A 17,506-nucleotide genomic window follows, 5' to 3' on the forward strand; every position below is an offset into this window, starting at 1 on the left:
GTCTTACAATTTTAACTAAACATAGTCAACCGATTTAAATATACATTTAAAAACAATTTCTTTTATTATTATTTATAAAGATTACGAATAAAAAGGAAAAATTGATTTTTAAGCCTAGTACTGTGACGACGAAAATCCGCTGTCGAAAATCCGCTAGCGAAATCGCACTTTATTCAACTACCGAGCTAGTGTGACCAAAAAAATTAAGGAAAAGGGTAATACTGAACAGCTGTTGTTTGCAAACAAAAAACAAATAAGAAAAAATGAATTCAAACCGATTGGATTTTGGTGTTTTTTTTATGTATTTCGCCGCTAAGGAGCTGATTAAGAAAAAGAAAACTGGGTAAAAATCAAAATCAAAATCAATCACAAATGCCATTTTATGGCATTAAAATGCCCCTTGCGGGTCAAATCCAATATTAATTAATTAATCATTTAATACTAATTAATTAATTTCAATTCATCCTCGCGCGCCGAAAATTTTTCGGGCCGACTATTTTTTCCTTTCATCAATTTCCCCTCCATGTTTTATCTATCGAAATAAATAAAATTTATTAAACCTATAAAGTATATATATTCTTGATCAGGATCACCTCCTGAGTTGATATAAGCATGTCCGTCTGTCTGTTTCTACGCAAACTAGTCTCTCAGCTTTAAAGCTATCGACTTGAAACTTTGCACACACCCTTCTTTCCTTTGCAGTCGGAACGGCCGGGATCGGCCGACTATATCCTATAGCTGCTATATAACTGATTGATCGGAAATGGTATAACTTTGGTGTTGTTAGAGTTAGAGCGTTAAAATTTGACACGAGAGCTATTTTTGCCAAAACATTACGACATGCCAAATTTCATAAGGCCGACTATATCCTATAGCTGCCATATAACTGAACGATCGAAAATGACCCAACTTTCGTGTTTTTGAAGATAGAAAGCTGAAACTTAGTACAGATTCTATTTTTGGTCAGTTGATCCAACCTTCCAAATTTCATTAGGATCGGCCGACTATATCCTATAGCTGGCATATAATTGAACGATCGGAAATGGTATTTGGTAGAAATATCAACTTTCGTATTTTTGAAGATAGAAGCTTGGGACTTTTTTTAGATTTTTTATTGAAATTAATTGGTTTTATCAAGATGTAATCATAAGGATCGGCCAACTATATCCGATGTTTGCGATATATACCAGGTTTTAACTGAAAGGGTATATCAACTTCGGCTTCGCCCGAAGCTAGCTTTGCTTTCTTGTTTATATGGAGTTTGACAGCTGTCACTCGTGCGACAGCGGATTTTCGTCGTCACAGTACTATGCTTTAAATGTAACAAGTACACAATTTTTCATATTCGTTAAGCAACGTATAATTTAAGATGTTTAACATTTAAATCCCATCAGGTGATAATTTGAAAATATTGCGTTATTTAATATAAAAAAGAAAGGACGGCTATAGTCGAGTTCCCCGACTATATTTACCCAGTACTCATCTCAACCACCCACAATTTAACTAACCTTTATAGTTTGAAGTTTAAACTTTAACGGTTGAATTCTCAAAATTTTGTTGCATACTCGGGCATACTGCGGCCATACTACCATTCAGTGGGGGGGGCAGACTAAAAACATTGAACATTGAAACATTTTCCAAAAACATGGCGTGGGCGTGATTTGCGCAGATACCATAAAAACTTGATTTGCGCAGATCCCATACCAGTTCAAGTTCAAAATTGGATAGCTCTATCTCTTATAGTCTTCGAAATCCACGCGTTCAAAATTTTAGCCCGTTTTTATGGGAAAAGGTATATTTATGGATATGTCTCCTCCAAAATCGGTCGATTCCGATGAAATTTGTTTTGCAGACTCTCGCCCTTAAAACAAGAAATCTGGTTGTAGCTCCAGTTCGTTAATGTTTTTGAAAAATTTGTTGATGCGAAAATGTTTCAATGGCTAATCCTCACCTACAAATCAAAAAGCATCGAAATCGGATAATTTTTAGAAGAGTTAAAGACTTTTAATTCTGTTTCCCTTTTTCCTATTATAAAAAATAGAAAAAATAAAAAGCGGATGGTGTATTATTTGTCAATTGCGAATGTCAATAAGGCTTTTTTTTACTGTAAAAGAATATTATCCATTATTGTTTCTTACATCCTCTAGGTTTTGGGGGATATGTTGCTCACCCAACCATGTGATCGGAATGAGCAGCACTTGCCTTCGCCGTTTCAATTGCGACACAAAATAATCCTATAGCACAAGAAACTACCGCAGTTTGACAATATTGGAAATGGTATTGGTGTCAAAGGGACCCTAACTCAAAGATCTTCCCTTGCAGGAGGTGTTGGTGGAGCTGGCGAGATTGATCGAGCGAAAATGTGCGAAAAGTGTTTAAGGAAGGCTTACTATACTTTGGGGACCCGGTCGACAAGTCATGGAATCTTTATCAGTTTGTGCTAACTCATCAGGAGTTGATTTATTCCTCTGAAATCAATGAGTCTCGCAATGGAAACTCCGAGGATGATGATTTTGGCATTTCACTTTCCAGCACGTTGCAAAAGCAGAAGCAAAAGGACACACCAGTTAACGATGAGCTACATTTTGAAGAAAATTGGTTCCACAGCAAACTAGAAGGTACATTTGTAGGGTTTCAGGGCCAAGTAAAGTTCTTCAAAAGATTTTTGGAACGAAGTTTCTTAAGGCGCGGTATGAGTTTGGTGGAGGAGGGCTAGCCTAGAAAAACCGTAACGGAACGTTAAACGGCTATCTGTCTGCTTCTTCTTCGTAGAGTGAGAGAATATAACCATTTTTCCACTCTCTCGCTCTCCACAGTCGAGCGTTTCTCCACTGCTCATGCTCATGAAAAGAAGGTTCTCGACTTCTTCGGAGATATAGTACTACAACTTTGTATGAAATTCCCCTAATTTTGGCCGGCTTTAACATCAACTTTTCTGATAAAAAAATCAGAGCCACTGACACAATTTCTCCTTGAAGAATTTGATTTAAAAATTAATAACGACCCAATAATGTCTACAACAAGATTCAATACGACTATTGATGCAGTTTTTTCGAGATGCTTGGACAAAGTTGAATCTCAAATGTTTGTATCTTACTTCAGTTATCATAAGCCAATTATCACTATATTTGAATGAACTGATTAGATTTATATACCTAGAATAAATAAGTAATAAATAAAAATTATTTTTGTATAAAGTTGTAAATTGTTGTTGTAAATCATTTTTCGCCTTCATTCACTCCTGTCTCTTCTTCATCGCCAAACATTCCAAAGGAACTTCGTTCCTCACGCGTGTCCCTAGACACAAACTGATTTTTTTATATATGTCTGTACATACATATAATGCTTATTTTGTGTCTTTCCTTTTCTTTTTAATGCAAATTAGGTTCTTAATTTTTTTTTAGGTGGAAGGAAAGAAGCTGATGACCTTTTAAAAAAATATAAGCACCTTGGGGGCGGAACATTGCTAGTACGCGAGTCGGCCACATTTGTTGGGGATTATAGTCTATCTTTTTGGCGTCGAAACAGGCCGAACCACTGTCGAATAAAGCTAAAACACGAAAATGGAACTATCAAGTATTACTTAGTGGAAAATTTCGTATTTGATTCATTTTATTCACTGATCGTTTACTACCGAAAGGAAGAGCGTTTATATGGTATTGACACTATGAATTTTAAATCACTTGTCTCGCTCGTTCATTATTACACAAGGAATCCGCTTTACCGTAATGTGAAATTAAGTCATTCCATATCTCAGGAGAAATTGGGCCAAGTACTGACGGAAGGCGCCCAATGCGATCTTGCGGCCACCCGCAACGGCAATGGAGCCTCTAATTATATGGGCCCAGCCTAGACGAGTATGTCACCTGTAAAGCTTTGTATAGTTACAAGGCGAACAAACCGGATGAATTATCTTTTCCGAAGCACGCCATTATAACGAACGTACAGCGGGATAATACCATGTGGTGGGTCGGAGACTACGGTGGTATGATAAAGAAGCATTTACCAGCAAACTACGTTAAGGTAAGAATGAGTATGGTATTTAGGAAAAAAATAAAACTCTGTTCTGATGTTCTGTATTACAAGATACGCAGGTTATTGACTGTACTACGGAAGACTACAACTCTATGAATGACGAAGGCACCGATGGTCGTACTGACTCTATCGAGATCTGTGGAGCAGTGGCCTCACTCTTCGAATCAAATGAGCCATGCATAATCTTTAAGCTGCAGATGCAAACGCCGGCCATGCAAAACCCGTTTGTGATCGGTTTTGATAAGCAGGAGACAACCTACGAATGGATAAAAGCCAGCCAATTGGCTACAAAGAGACGCAAAAAAGAACGCACATCCCGCGTAGCCAAGGAAATGTCTGACCTTATCATATATTTCCGTAGTGTCCCGTTCCGGGAACATTCATGGATATTTCAAGAGATCCAGCTTCTCAGAAAAAAAAACAGAAAAACAGTTCTTTCATAATAACCAGCCGCTGTTTCTTTCTTATCACCGCCACCAGATTAGTAGAGTGTATCCCAAAGGCCAATGGATTTGTCCATTTTAATCCCATGCCCTTTTGGAACGTTGGCTCGCAAATGATTGCGATAAACTACCAAACGGGTGATAAAGCTATGCAATTAAATCAGGCTAAATTCCTTAACAACGGTCTGAAGTCATCGTTCATGCAATAAGACTCTTTTAGCCCGAACAATCCTCAGTGCAATGGTCTGGTGAGATGGTGGATGATGGATCTCAATGGTGAGATCAAAGCTAGCCTTCGCCTAATAGCAGCACGACACCTATTTCGAGGAGGCAGGTCGAACAACCCGCAAATTGTAGTCGCCAATTTCGACTCCGGCGTTAAGTACCGAACTAAAGTTAATGAGAACGGGTTTACCCCGTGTGGAACGAAACCTGCGAATTTATTGTGCGCAACCCACACTTCGCCATTCTTCGGTTTGAGGTGCAGGATGAAGCATGTTTGCAGAAACTCACTTCATTGCGCAGGCATGCTATCCTCTCACATGGGTGCGCCAAGGATATCGCAGTGTGGTTTTGCGTAACAAGTTCAGCGAGGAGCTGGAGCTTTCTTCCTTATTGGTCCATATTATCATTGAAAGTGTCTCATCCAACTAGTTTCTAAGCTAGGTTATCTACATACGCATGTGTTTGTTTCCCATTTACTTGGGAAAACAAAAATTTTGAACATTGTTTGTTTTACACATTGTCTTTGTTTACTAAAAAGTTTTCAATTTCCAATTTTTTTTTTAAATTTCAGGCACAAAAATTAATGATTTAATAAATGATTTTTAAGCCTAGTACTGTGACGACGAAAATCCGCTGTCGAAAATCCGCTAGCGAAATCGCACTTTATTTAACTACCGAGCTAGTGTGACCAAAAAAATTAAGGAAAAGGGTAATACTGAACAGCTGTTGTTTGTAAACAAAAAACAAATAAGAAAAAATGAATTCAAACCGATTGGATTTTGGTGTTTTTTTATGTATTTCGCCGCTAAGGAGCTGATTAAGAAAAAGAAAACTGGGTAAAAATCAAAATCAAAATCAATCACAAATGCCATTTTATGGCATTAAAATGCCCCTTGCGGGTCAAATCCAATATTAATTAATTAATCATTTAATACTAATTAATTAATTTCAATTCATCCTCGCGCGCCGAAAATTTTTCGGGCCGACTATTTTTTCCTTTCATCAATTTCCCCTCCATGTTTTATCTATCGAAATAAATAAAATTTATTAAACCTATAAAGTATATACATTCTTGATCAGGATCACCTCCTGAGTTGATATAAGCATGTCCGTCTGTCTGTTTCTACGCAAACTAGTCTCTCAGCTTTAAAGCTATCGACTTGAAACTTTGCACACACCCTTCTTTCCTTTGCAGTCGGAACGGCCGGGATCGGCCGACTATATCCTATAGCTGCTATATAACTGATTGATCGGAAATGGTATAACTTTGGTGTTTTTAGAGTTAGAGCGTTAAAATTTGACACGAGAGCTATTTTTGCCAAAACATTACTTGAAACTTGAAACTTTGCACACACCCTTCTTTCCTTTGCAGTCGGAACGGCCGGGATCGGCCGACTATATCCTATAGCTGCTATATAACTGATTGATCGGAAATGGTATAACTTTGGTGTTTTTAGAGTTAGAGCGTTAAAATTTGACACGAGAGCTATTTTTGCCAAAACATTACGACATGCCAAATTTCATAAGGCCGACTATATCCTATAGCTGCCATATAACTGAACGATCGAAAATGACCCAACTTTCGTGTTTTTGAAGATAGAAAGCTGAAACTTAGTACAGATTCTATTTTTGGTCAGTTGATCCAACCTTCCAAATTTCATTAGGATCGGCCGACTATATCCTATAGCTGGCATATAATTGAACGATCGGAAATGGTATTTGGTAGAAATATCAACTTTCGTATTTTTGAAGATAGAAGCTTGGGACTTTTTTTAGATTTTTTATTGAAAATAATTGGTTTTATCAAGATGTAATCATAAGGATCGGCCAACTATATCCGATGTTTGCGATATATACCCGGTTTTAACTGCAAGGGTATATCAACTTCGGCTCCGCCCGAAGCTAGCTTTGCTTTCTTGTTTATATGGAGTTTGACAGCTGTCACTCGTGCGACAGCGGATTTTCGTCGTCACAGTACTATGCTTTAAATGTAACAAGTACACAATTTTTCATATTCGTTAAGCAACGTATAATTTAAGATGTTTAGCATTTAAATCCCATTAGGTGATAATTTCAAAATATTGCGTTATTTAATATAAACAAGAAAGGACGGCTATAGTCGAGTTCCCCGACTATATTTACCCAGTACTCATCTCAACCACCCACAATTTAACTAACCTTTATAGTTTGAAGTTTAAACTTTAACGGTTGAATTCTCAAAATTTTGTTGCATACTCGGGCATACTGCGGCCATACTACCAATTCAGTGGGGGGCAGACAAAAACATCGACATCGAAACATTTTCCAAAAACATGGCGTGGGCGTGATTTGCGCAGATACCATACCAGTTCAAGTTCAAAATTGGATAGCTCTATCTCTTATAATCTTCAAAATCCACGCGTTCAAAATTTTAGCCCGTTTTTATGGGAAAAGGTATATTTATGGATATGTCTCCTCCAAAATCGGTCGATTCCGATGAAATTTGTTTTGCAGACTCTCGCCCTTAAAACAAAAAATCTGGTTGTAGCTCCAGTTCGTTGTTTTTGAAAAATTTGTTGATGCGAAAATGTTTCAATGGCTAATCCTCTCCTACAAATCAAAAAGCATCCAAATCGGATAATTTTTAGAGGAGTTAAAGACTTTTAAGTCTGTTTCCCTTTTTCCTATTATAAAAAATAGAAAAAATAAAAAGCGGATGGTGTATTATTTGTCAATTGCGAATGTCAATAAGGCTTTTTTTTACTGTAAAAGAATATTATCCATTATTGTTTCTTACATCCTCTAGGTTTTGGGGGATATGTTGCTCACCCAACCATGTGATCGGAACGAGCAGCACTTGCCTTCGCCGTTTCAATTGCGACACAAAATAATCCTAAAGCACAAGAAACTACCGCAGTTTGACAATATTGGAAATGGTATTGGTGTCAAAGGGACCCTAACTCAAAGATCTTCCCTTGCAGGAGGTGTTGGTGGAGCTGGCGAGATTGATCGAGCAAAAATGTGCGAAAAGTGTTTAAGGAAGGCTTACTATACTTTAGGGACCCGGTCGACAAGTCATGGAATCTTTACCAGTTTGTGCTAACTCATCAGGAGTTGATTTATTTAGGATGATGATTAGGATGATTAGGATGATTTATTAGGATGATGATTTTGGCGTTTCACTTTCCAGCACGTTAAAAAATAGTTTGCAGCAGAAGCAAAAGGACACACCAGTTAACGATGAGCTACATTTTGAAGAAAATTGGTTTCACGACAAACTAGAAGGTACGTTTGTAGGGTTTCAGGGCCAAGTAAAGTTCTTCAAAAGATTTTTGGAACGAAGTTTCTAATGGCGCGGTATGAGTTTGGTGGAGGAGGGCTAGCCGAGAAAAACCGTAACGCAACGTTAAACGGCTATCTGTCTGCTTCTTCTACGTAGAGTGAGAGAATATAACCATTTTTCCACTCTCTCGCTCTCCACAGTCGAGCGTTTCTCCACTGCTCATGCTCATGAAAAGAAGGTTCTTGACTTCTTCGGAGATATAGTACTACAAATTTGTATGAAATTCCCCTAATTTTGGCCGGTGACTTTAACATCAACTTTTCTGATAAAAAATCAGAGCCACTGACACAATTTCTCCTTGAAGAATTTGATTTAAAAATTAATAACGACCCAACAATGTCTACAACAAGATTCAATACGACTATTGATGCCGTTTTTCCGAGATGCTTGGACAAAGTTGAATCTCAAATGTTTGTATCTTACTTTAGTTATCATAAGCCAATTATCACTTTATTTGAATGAACTGATTCGATTTTTTTTAACTGATTTTTTTATATATGTCTGTACATACATATTTTTTTTTTTTTTAACGTTGCTTTTATTTCTTGAATATTCTCTTTGCGAGACTAACAAGAGCTGTATCATTAATTTAACTTAACTTAATTTAACTTTTTAACTTAACTAACAGTCATATTGACTGAAACGGAGTTAGACGGCCCTAAAAATCGATTGCTGGATTGGGAGGTCGTTGCGTCTAAGGCGGGATACGCTAGTAACCCGAGTCAATCGCCGAGCGAGAAAATTGGGGTGCGAAGACAGTTTTACTTTGTATGACTCTTTTTGCTTCTGGATTTCGTCTTTCACTGCGAGGATGCCCAGATCCCGGTGGATGTTTTCGTTGCGAATATACCAAGGTGCCCCTGTGATAGTTCTCAAGATTTTTGATTGTTCGCGCTGTATGATGTCTATGTTGCTGCTGCTCGCGTTCCCCCACAGCTGGGAGCCATACGTCCAGATTGGTTTTAGGACTGAATTGTACAATAGTAACTTGTAGTCCAAGCACAGTGGCGATCGTGAGTTTTGATCCAGTGGAGGCTGCTGGCTTTCAGTTTTAGGTGCATCTTTTTGCATTCGATGTGCTTGCGCCAGGTAAGTCGTCTATCAAGGTGAACGCCAAGGTACGTTACGTCATTAGCTTGAGGGATCTGCATACCGTTTAGTAAAAGCGGAGGGCATGTTTGTCTATTAAGAGTAAACGTTATATGTTTACACTTTTGTTCGTTTATTTTAATGCGCCAGTCGGACAGCCACCTTTCCACTATTGTGAGATGATTAGCCAGTTGGGTTGTTGCCTGCGTTGGGCATCTGGAGCGACTAAGGATAGCGGGATCGTCGGCGAACGTTGAGGTTGTTAGTTGTGCGCTCGTAGGAATATCCGCAGTATACAAAACATATAGACACGGGCCGAGTGCGCTTCCTTGTGGAACTCCAGCTTCGATGGTGTAGTCGCCCGAAGTAGCTGCGTTGCATCTCACTAAGAATACCCTATTGTAGAGGTATGATTCCAGTAGCTTGTGGGTGTATGTTGGCAAATACGTTTTGATTTTGTGCATGAGTCCGATGAGCCAAACTCGGTCGAAAGCTTGAGATACGTCGAGGAAAATAGCGCTGCAGTATTCTCGCTGTTCGAAGGCTGAGCGTATTTCGGATGTTAATCTGTTCACTTGTTCGATGGTTTCATGGTTTCTTCGAAAGCCAAATTGGTGTGCCGGGATAATATTGCAAGCTTCCAGATGTGGTTTTATGCGAGTTAACAAGCATTTATCAAACAATTTAGACAAACAAGATAGAAGGCTTATTGGTCTGTATGATGACGGAATTGTGTGGTCTTTTCCAGGCTTCGGTATCATTTCAATGATGGATTTCTTCCCCTATTTTGGGAAATAGCCAAGATTAATGATTCCATTAAATAGTTTGCAGACGACCTCTATAGCGCATTTTGGAAGTTTGATCAGCATCTTTGGGGTCAATAGGTCACCACCGGGAGCCTTTTTTGGTTTTAGCCCTCTTATGACTTTTCGATTTCGTTCGGCCGGAATAAAGGTGCGGCTGGCTGAGGGGAGGACTCTGGCTGAATTTCTGGCAGGAGGAATGAATTTGAGGCTGGGTTTGGCTGGAAGACACTTTGGAGATGTGTGGCGAATGTTTCAGCTCGGTCTTCGTCGGTGCGAGCCCAGCATCCCGAAGAGTTTCTTATCGGGGTGGTCGTTTCAATTTGGGCGCTAAGATTTGGGTGGGCTCTCTACAGGGGGTACTTTGTGCTTGTTGGCGAGAGATTCTGGATGTACCTCAGCTGTGCATTTTCTTCCTGTTGGTGAAGAGCGTGGTCGAGTGATCGGGTTGCTTCCTTAAGGCGTTGTTTTGAAGCTGGTGATCTGCTGTTTTGCCAATCACGACGCGTGCGCCTCTTTTTTCGCACGAGCTGTTCGATTTGCTGATTAGATTTGAAGTATTTGTTTCGATCTACTTCTTTCCCATGAGGAGTAGAGATTTCAGCTGCTGCAACGAGTACTTCTTCCAGGGCGCTCGTAGTGTAGTCGATGTCCGATTCCATGTTAAATTCCGGGGCGAGTTCTATGTGGGCTGAAAGGGCTGAAGGGGTGTTTGGTTATTTCTGAGCTTTGAAGAAGCGTTAAAAGCACTGGCGAGTGGTCTGATGATATGTCCGAGACTGCTTTGGAACTTATTAGATTTCGAGGTATGTTTTTTGTCACTGCAAAATCAATAAGGTCTGGGAGCTTTCGTGAGTCTGTTGGCCAGTATGTGGGATTTCCAGGGGAAACGTAGTCCAGTTTATTTTTCACATTTAATATTGCATTGTACAATTGTCTTCCTTTGGGAGTCACTAGACGTGATCCCCAGTGCGTATGTTTGGCGTTGTAGTCTCCTGCGGCTATAATCGATACAAGTGAATTGTAGAAGTCCATAAATTGTCCTTCCGAGATTGAGAAACGAGGAGGGCAGTAAACGGCAGCGATTGAAAGGATTCCGTTGCTTGACTGAATTTGCATCGATGTGGCCTGCAAAAAGTTTGTTGCAACCCTTTTGTGAAAGTGGTGTTTAATGCGTTCTCTGCTTAGAACTCCAGTCCCGCCGTGGGCTTTCCCATCTGGATGATATGTGCGGTAGATTGTGTAGCCTCTTATATGAAAGTTGTATTTGCTTGTAAGATGCGTTTCAAACAGTAGCATAACGTCAATATGGTTTTCGGTTAAGAATTGTGATAATTCTAGTTTATGCCGTGAGACACCATTGGCGTTCCACATTGATATTCATAGCGCGTGAGACACCATTGACGTTCCACATTGATATTCGTAGCGCCTGCATAGATTATTTAGACTGTTGTGCTACGAGCAGCTGTATCACCATGTTCTAGTTTTGAACAAGCGTTTGCATGGTTGTTTTCATGAATGACATAAGCTCCATCATACTTTGTTGGAGGGTAACCATCATAGTATCATAGCATCATGGGGCCTGTTGAGCGCATTGAGAGTTAGGCTGAATTGGAATTTCCCTTCCAGATCGTTGAGCATCGGCGTAGGAGAAGCCGTTGGTGGTGTTTAGTGGACAGAATGAGGATCTCGCAGCTTTGGCGAAGAAGACGTCTGGCGTAGTTTTTGGTCGCGTTGCGGTCGCTTGACGCATGCGACACTTTAACTCCTTATACACCATGCCTCCGCAGTTTCCACATTTTTTCACGGTACTGTCCTTGTTTGTAGTGCAGCAAGCGGACTTGTAGGCGTCCCCGCAGACTACACAGATAGCCCGAAGTGTGCAGTAAGACCTTGTGTGTCCATACTCTTGACAGTTAGTGCATTGCACTGGACCGTTGCGTTTATGTGGCTCTTCAACAGTGATTTTCCGATGCAAAAGATATTGCAGGTTGTAGATTGGGTGGACTTCGTTCTTCTTCAGCGACCTGATTTCTGGCTCGAGCTCTACCTTGAAGAGGGGTTGTGGCTTTTTATCTTTATTTAGAATGTTAATAACATTCTTAGCGGCGAAGCCCTTTTCTTTAAGGGCGGTAACATACATACATATAATGCTTATTTTGTGTCTTTCCTTTTCTTTTTAATGCAAATTAGGATCTTAATTTTTTTTTTAGGTGGAAGGAAAGAAGCTGATGACCTTTTAAAAAAATATAAGCACCTTGGGGACGGAACATTGCTAGTACGCGAGTCGGCCACATTTGTTGGGGATTATAGTCTATCTTTTTGGCGTCGAAACAGGCCGAACCACTGTCGAATAAAGCTAAAACACGAAAATGGAACTATCAAGTATTACTTAGTGGAAAATTTCGTATATGATTCATTATATTCACTGATCGTTTACTACCGAAAGAACATGTTGCGCAGCTCGGAGTTTTCGATCATTCTAAAGGAACCGGTACCACAGCCAAAAAAGCACGAGGATCAAGAGTGGTTTCACCCCAACACAACTAAGGAGCAGGCCGAGCAGGGCCTGGGCCGCTCAGAAATAGGTTCATTTCTTGTCCGACCTTCGGTGCAAAGCGCGGATGCATTCGTGATCTGACACTTGACACTATGAATTTTGAATCACTTGTCCCGCTCGTTCATTATTACACAAGGAATCCGCTTTACTGCAATGTGAAATTAAGTCATCCCAGATCTCAGGAGACATTGGGCCAAGTACTGACGTAAGCCGCCCAATGTGATCTTGCGGCCACCCGCAACGGCAATGGAGCCTCTAATTATATGGGCCCAGCCTAGACGAGTATGTCACCTGTAAAGCTTTGTATAGTTACAAGGCGAACAAACCGGATGAACTATCTTTTCCGAAGCACGCCATTATAACGAACGTACAGCGGGGTAATACCATGTGGTGGGTCGGAGACTACGGTGGTATGATAAAGAAGCATTTACCAGCAAACTACGTTAAGGTAAGAGTGAGTTTGGTATTTAGGAAAAAAATAAAACTCTGTTCTGATGTTCTGTATTACAAAGTACGCAGGTTATTAACTGTACTACGGAAGACTACAACTCTATGAATGACGAAGGCACCAATGGTCGTACTGACTCTATCAAGATCTTTGGAGCAGTGGCCTCACTCTTCGAATCAAATGAGCCAGGCATAATCTTTAAGCTGCAGATACAAACGCCGACCATGCAAAACGCGTTTGTGATCGGTTTTGATAACCAGGAGACAGCCTATGAATGGATAAAAGCTATCCAAGAAGCGGCTCTTGTGGCCAGCCAATTGGCTACAGAGAGACGCAAAAAAGAACGCACATAGCCCGCGTAGCCAAGGAAATGTCTGACCTTATCATATATTTCCGTAGTGTCCCGTTCCGGGAACATTCATGGATATTTCAAGGGATACAGCTTCTCAGAAACAAAAGCAGAAAAACAGTTCTTTCAAAATAACCAGCCGCTGTTTCTTTCTTATCACCGCCACCAGATTAGAAGAGTGTATTCCAAAGGCCAATGGATTCGTCCTATTTTAATCCCATGCCCTTTTGGAACGTTGGCTCGCAAATGATCGCGCTAAACTATCAAACGGGTGATAAAGCTATGCAATTAAATCAGGCTAAATTCCTTAACAACGGTCTGAAGCCATCGTTCATTCAATAAGACTCTTTTAGCCCGAACAATCCTCAGTGCAATGGTCTTAGTGTGATCAAAGTTAGGCTTCGCCTAATAGCGGCACGACACCTATTTCGAGGAGGCAGGTCGAACAATCCGCAAATTGTAGTCGCCAGTTTCGATTCCGGCGTTAAGTACCGAACTAAAGTTAACGAGAACGGGTTTAACCCCGTGTGGAACGAAACCTGCGAATTTATTGTGCACACTTGGCCATTCTTCGGTTCGGGTGTAGGATGAAGACATGTTTGCAGAAGCTCACTTCATTGCGCAGGCATGCTATACTCTCACATGGGTGCGCCAAGGATATCGCAGTGTGGTTTTGCGTAACAAGTTCAGCGAGGAGCTGGAGCTTTCTTCCTTATTGGTCCATATTATCATTGAAAGTGTCTCATCCAACTAGTTCCTAAGCTAGGTTATCTACATACTTATGTGTTTGTTTCACATTTACTTGGGAAAACAAAAATTTTGAACATTATTTGTTTTACACATTGTCTTTACTAAAAAGTTTTCAATTTCCAATTTTTTTTTTAAATTTCAGGCACCGAAATTTATAATTTTATCTTTAAGTAACATCAAAAGTACTAGTTATTCAATAACACACATGTGTATTTATTAATGTTAGCAATAAGGAAACTAAACGTTATTACCAAAAGAGCCAAACAAATATTGCTTAGGTCATCATTTTGGTTATATTTTAGATGTTGTCTTATAATTTTAGCTGAACATAGTCAACCGATTCAAATCGTTTAAAGACAATTTCTTTTATTATTTTGAAAGATTACGAAATTATTATTTATAAAGTTTTCCGACTTATATACTGCGTGCAAAGGAAAGAAGGATGTGTGCAATGTTTCAAGTCGATAGCTTTAAAACTGAGAGACTAGTTTGCGTAGAAACAGTCAGATGGACATGCTTATCAACTCAGGAGATGATCCTGATCAAGAATATATATACCTTATAGGGTCGGAGATGTCTCCTTCACTGCGTTGCACATTTTTGGACAAAATTATAATACCCTCTGCAAGGGTATAAAAAGGATTACTCACTCACTGTTTCTGAGTAAATTTTAGGATTTTCTATTTATTTTCTGTTGCTGACTGCTACTAAAACTAATTTGGAATCCTTAATATGTGATAAGTCGGATGTAATATATTTTATTTTTTATATTATAGTGTAATATTTTTTATTTAAAAAATTTTTAAGTTTTATTGTTCGGACATCGGCTCTTGACCAATTGGGCATTGAATCCCGATTAATAAAAGGATTAAATACATTTTAAGTCATATAGAAAAATCGTTTCTGGTTTTATTTTGTTATAATATTTATTGGACAATTGGTGAATGTGAAAATTACGATTTTTTTTTCTAAAATTCGCGTCTATGGTATTTGTCTGGATCAAAGTACGAAGTAACAACGACACGATCGCTAAATTTTCTTCCAGTAAGTGCTTGCTGAGCCTTTTGACAGTCGAGAACCGAGTTGAACTCGACAAAAACTTTGCCGCAGCCTGGGACTTCAACGCCTTCTATAGGTCGCGGTATTTCAACACTGCGCACAACTCCATACTTCGTGCATTCTTCTTTAATGTCCTCCAGAATATCTTCGTATTCCTCTTCATCGCGAAGTTCGTCAGGAGTCACCATGTTAAGCAAGCACAGAACCTCTGTCGGCGGCCCGGAAGTTACAACTGTGGACAAACCAGGAACTTGCAACATAACTGATTGAGTGGTGTTTGAAGCGTTTTGGGCATTCTTTGCACCCACACTAGCACGTTGAACAATGAGTTTTTTATCGCCCAACTGCATTCCATTTAGTCCTGCAATTGACTTAAAAAATAAAATTATTAACAATAAGCATTTAATATTAAGAAGATTCAGATATTATTAAAATTATTTATAAATAAAGGTTTTTTTTTTAATTTATGTTTACCTGGTCCGTAATGCTAAGATCTACGTATTCGCAAAAAGCGTACCCCTTACTTAGTCCAGTTGCTGCATCCTTGACAAGGTTAAATGCGCGTAGCTTGCCAAAGGACAGTAACAGTTCCTTAACCTTAAATAAAAAAAAATAAAAATGAATTTTAGGTGGCTTATTTATAAAGTTGAATAATCTTTTCTGCCGTTACATATTTTGAATGTATAGTTAAAACGGAAATTAGTGTAATACCTGATCGTCATTTAAATAGTTTGGCAGACCACCAATAAAAATTTTGTGCGGCGAATCTGGAACCACCGTTGAGATTACTCCACTGGAAACTACAAAGCCGTTTTATGAATTAATATAGTAGATAACTCCTGTAAAGAACTTACCAACAGCCGGTTTAATTGCTGGTGTATCTGTGATTCCTGGCATAGGTTGATAATCATGTGGCCGTCTTATCTTCAAGCTCTGACCCTTTAAGTTAATGCCGTCAAATGCCATGGCCTGGGTGGTTTCATCAATGGACCTGAACTCAAGGAAAGCGAAGTTCTTGTCAAGGTTTATTTGACAGGCCAGAACTGGACTGCCTGCTGCCTGTGCCAAGCCAACTAAATGCATTTGCTGGTTAAAGAACTCCATCATCTCCTCCTCTGTGACGCCGAACGGAATGTTTCCGACGTAGAGACGACGGGCTTGACGGGTGATTGTCGATCCGACTACCGGCACCGCTGTCTGAGGAGTATCTGGTACAACACTGGCTGGTATTTGTCCAGACGCCTGCATAGCTTTATACTGCATTGGAGTAATATGTTCGAAACCCGGTGGCGGCACATCCCAGTACAGTGAAGGCTTGCGCCTTGAGTTTCGATGGTGACGACGGTCCCTCGATCGTTCGCGATGCCGGTCCCGGGAACGTGAACGGTGACGGCGTCTCTCCCTATCACGCTCTCTATCTAAAATAAATTAAAATGAACATGTATTTTCTTGCAAATCACTGTACAAAACACACAAATTGAATTATTTGTCGTATAATTTTCCATGCAGAATCCATTCAATACAAATTTTGTTAAATAAACCATATTTATAAGCGAAAACGACGCTTTCTTGTTAAGCTTAGCAACTTTTCACACAAATGCGCAAGTTTACATGTATATATGTACATATGTATATGAATGATGTACATATATGTACATACAAACATGCCGCCCTAATGGAATTAGCCGCTCATATTTTTAGAAGGCCCGTTTTGCTTAAGCAACACTGGGGTTATGGGTTTAATTAAAAGGTTATCTTAAAATCTTTAAGGACCGTTTTTTGACTAAAAAATATTTTATATCTTTTTCACAATACAAGCACAAATGTACATACGCATATTAGTACATACATATGCGGGAACGAACCAATTATTTTCTGTTTAAAAAAAAAAACATAGATGTTCTTTTCTTATATTTTCTGTTTTTAATTTTATCCTTACCATCATATCCCATTTTTATGTTTTGAAAAAATCAGTTCCTTAAACGAATTTAAATTTTACTATAAAAATTGCCGATGAAAAGTGTATCCCTTTAATGCGTATTTTATAGAGGTGGAAAAACATCGATACCAAGTAGTGTTGCCATTGTAGCTATTTTATTGTAAGATCTATCTGTTTAAAGATTATACGTTCTATCGGGAAAATCATTTTACTGAAGTAATATTAATAACTAAAAATCTAGCTGTTTTAATGGTTTATAGAAAAAAAGTTGGATGAACACGCAACTGCATAAAATTGTTTATGACTTCAAATATATGGACAGGCAATTAAAAAATGTGATAAAAGTTTCTTTTACCATAAATTGTATATCTAACGGCTTCCAAAAATAAATTCAAAATTTTTGCCAAAGATTTTCTTCAACTTATTTTTTAAGTTGAATGTGGAGATAGCAAATATTTTATTGTTACCGTAATATAATAGATTG

At 39.1% G+C, this 17,506-nt stretch overlaps 1 protein-coding gene and 2 pseudogenes across 1 annotated transcript; 2 read left to right on the forward strand and 1 right to left on the reverse strand.

The window, feature by feature from the left end:
* Positions 1–1,254: 1,254 nt before the first annotated feature.
* Positions 1,255–5,192, forward strand: LOC138925508 (1-phosphatidylinositol 4,5-bisphosphate phosphodiesterase gamma-1-like; annotated as a pseudogene).
* Positions 5,193–6,627: 1,435 nt separating this feature from the next.
* LOC108133461 (1-phosphatidylinositol 4,5-bisphosphate phosphodiesterase gamma-1-like) lies at positions 6,628–14,100 on the forward strand (annotated as a pseudogene).
* A 797-nt stretch (positions 14,101–14,897) lies between these two features.
* Positions 14,898–17,181, reverse strand: U2af50 (U2 small nuclear riboprotein auxiliary factor 50). Its single transcript, XM_017253398.3, has 5 exons — positions 17,023–17,181; positions 15,938–16,501; positions 15,795–15,883; positions 15,558–15,680; positions 14,898–15,454 (listed from the first exon to the last, which is right to left on the reverse strand). The coding sequence occupies exons 1-5, from the start codon at positions 17,033–17,035 to the stop codon at positions 14,993–14,995; spliced, it is 1,251 nt and encodes a 416-aa protein (XP_017108887.1). The 5' UTR covers positions 17,036–17,181; the 3' UTR covers positions 14,898–14,992.
* Between the last annotated feature and the right edge of the window lie 325 nt (positions 17,182–17,506).

The sequence above is a fragment of the Drosophila bipectinata genome, chromosome XR (genome assembly GCF_030179905.1).
Source record: "Drosophila bipectinata strain 14024-0381.07 chromosome XR, DbipHiC1v2, whole genome shotgun sequence".
Classification (NCBI taxonomy): domain Eukaryota; kingdom Metazoa; phylum Arthropoda; class Insecta; order Diptera; family Drosophilidae; genus Drosophila; species Drosophila bipectinata.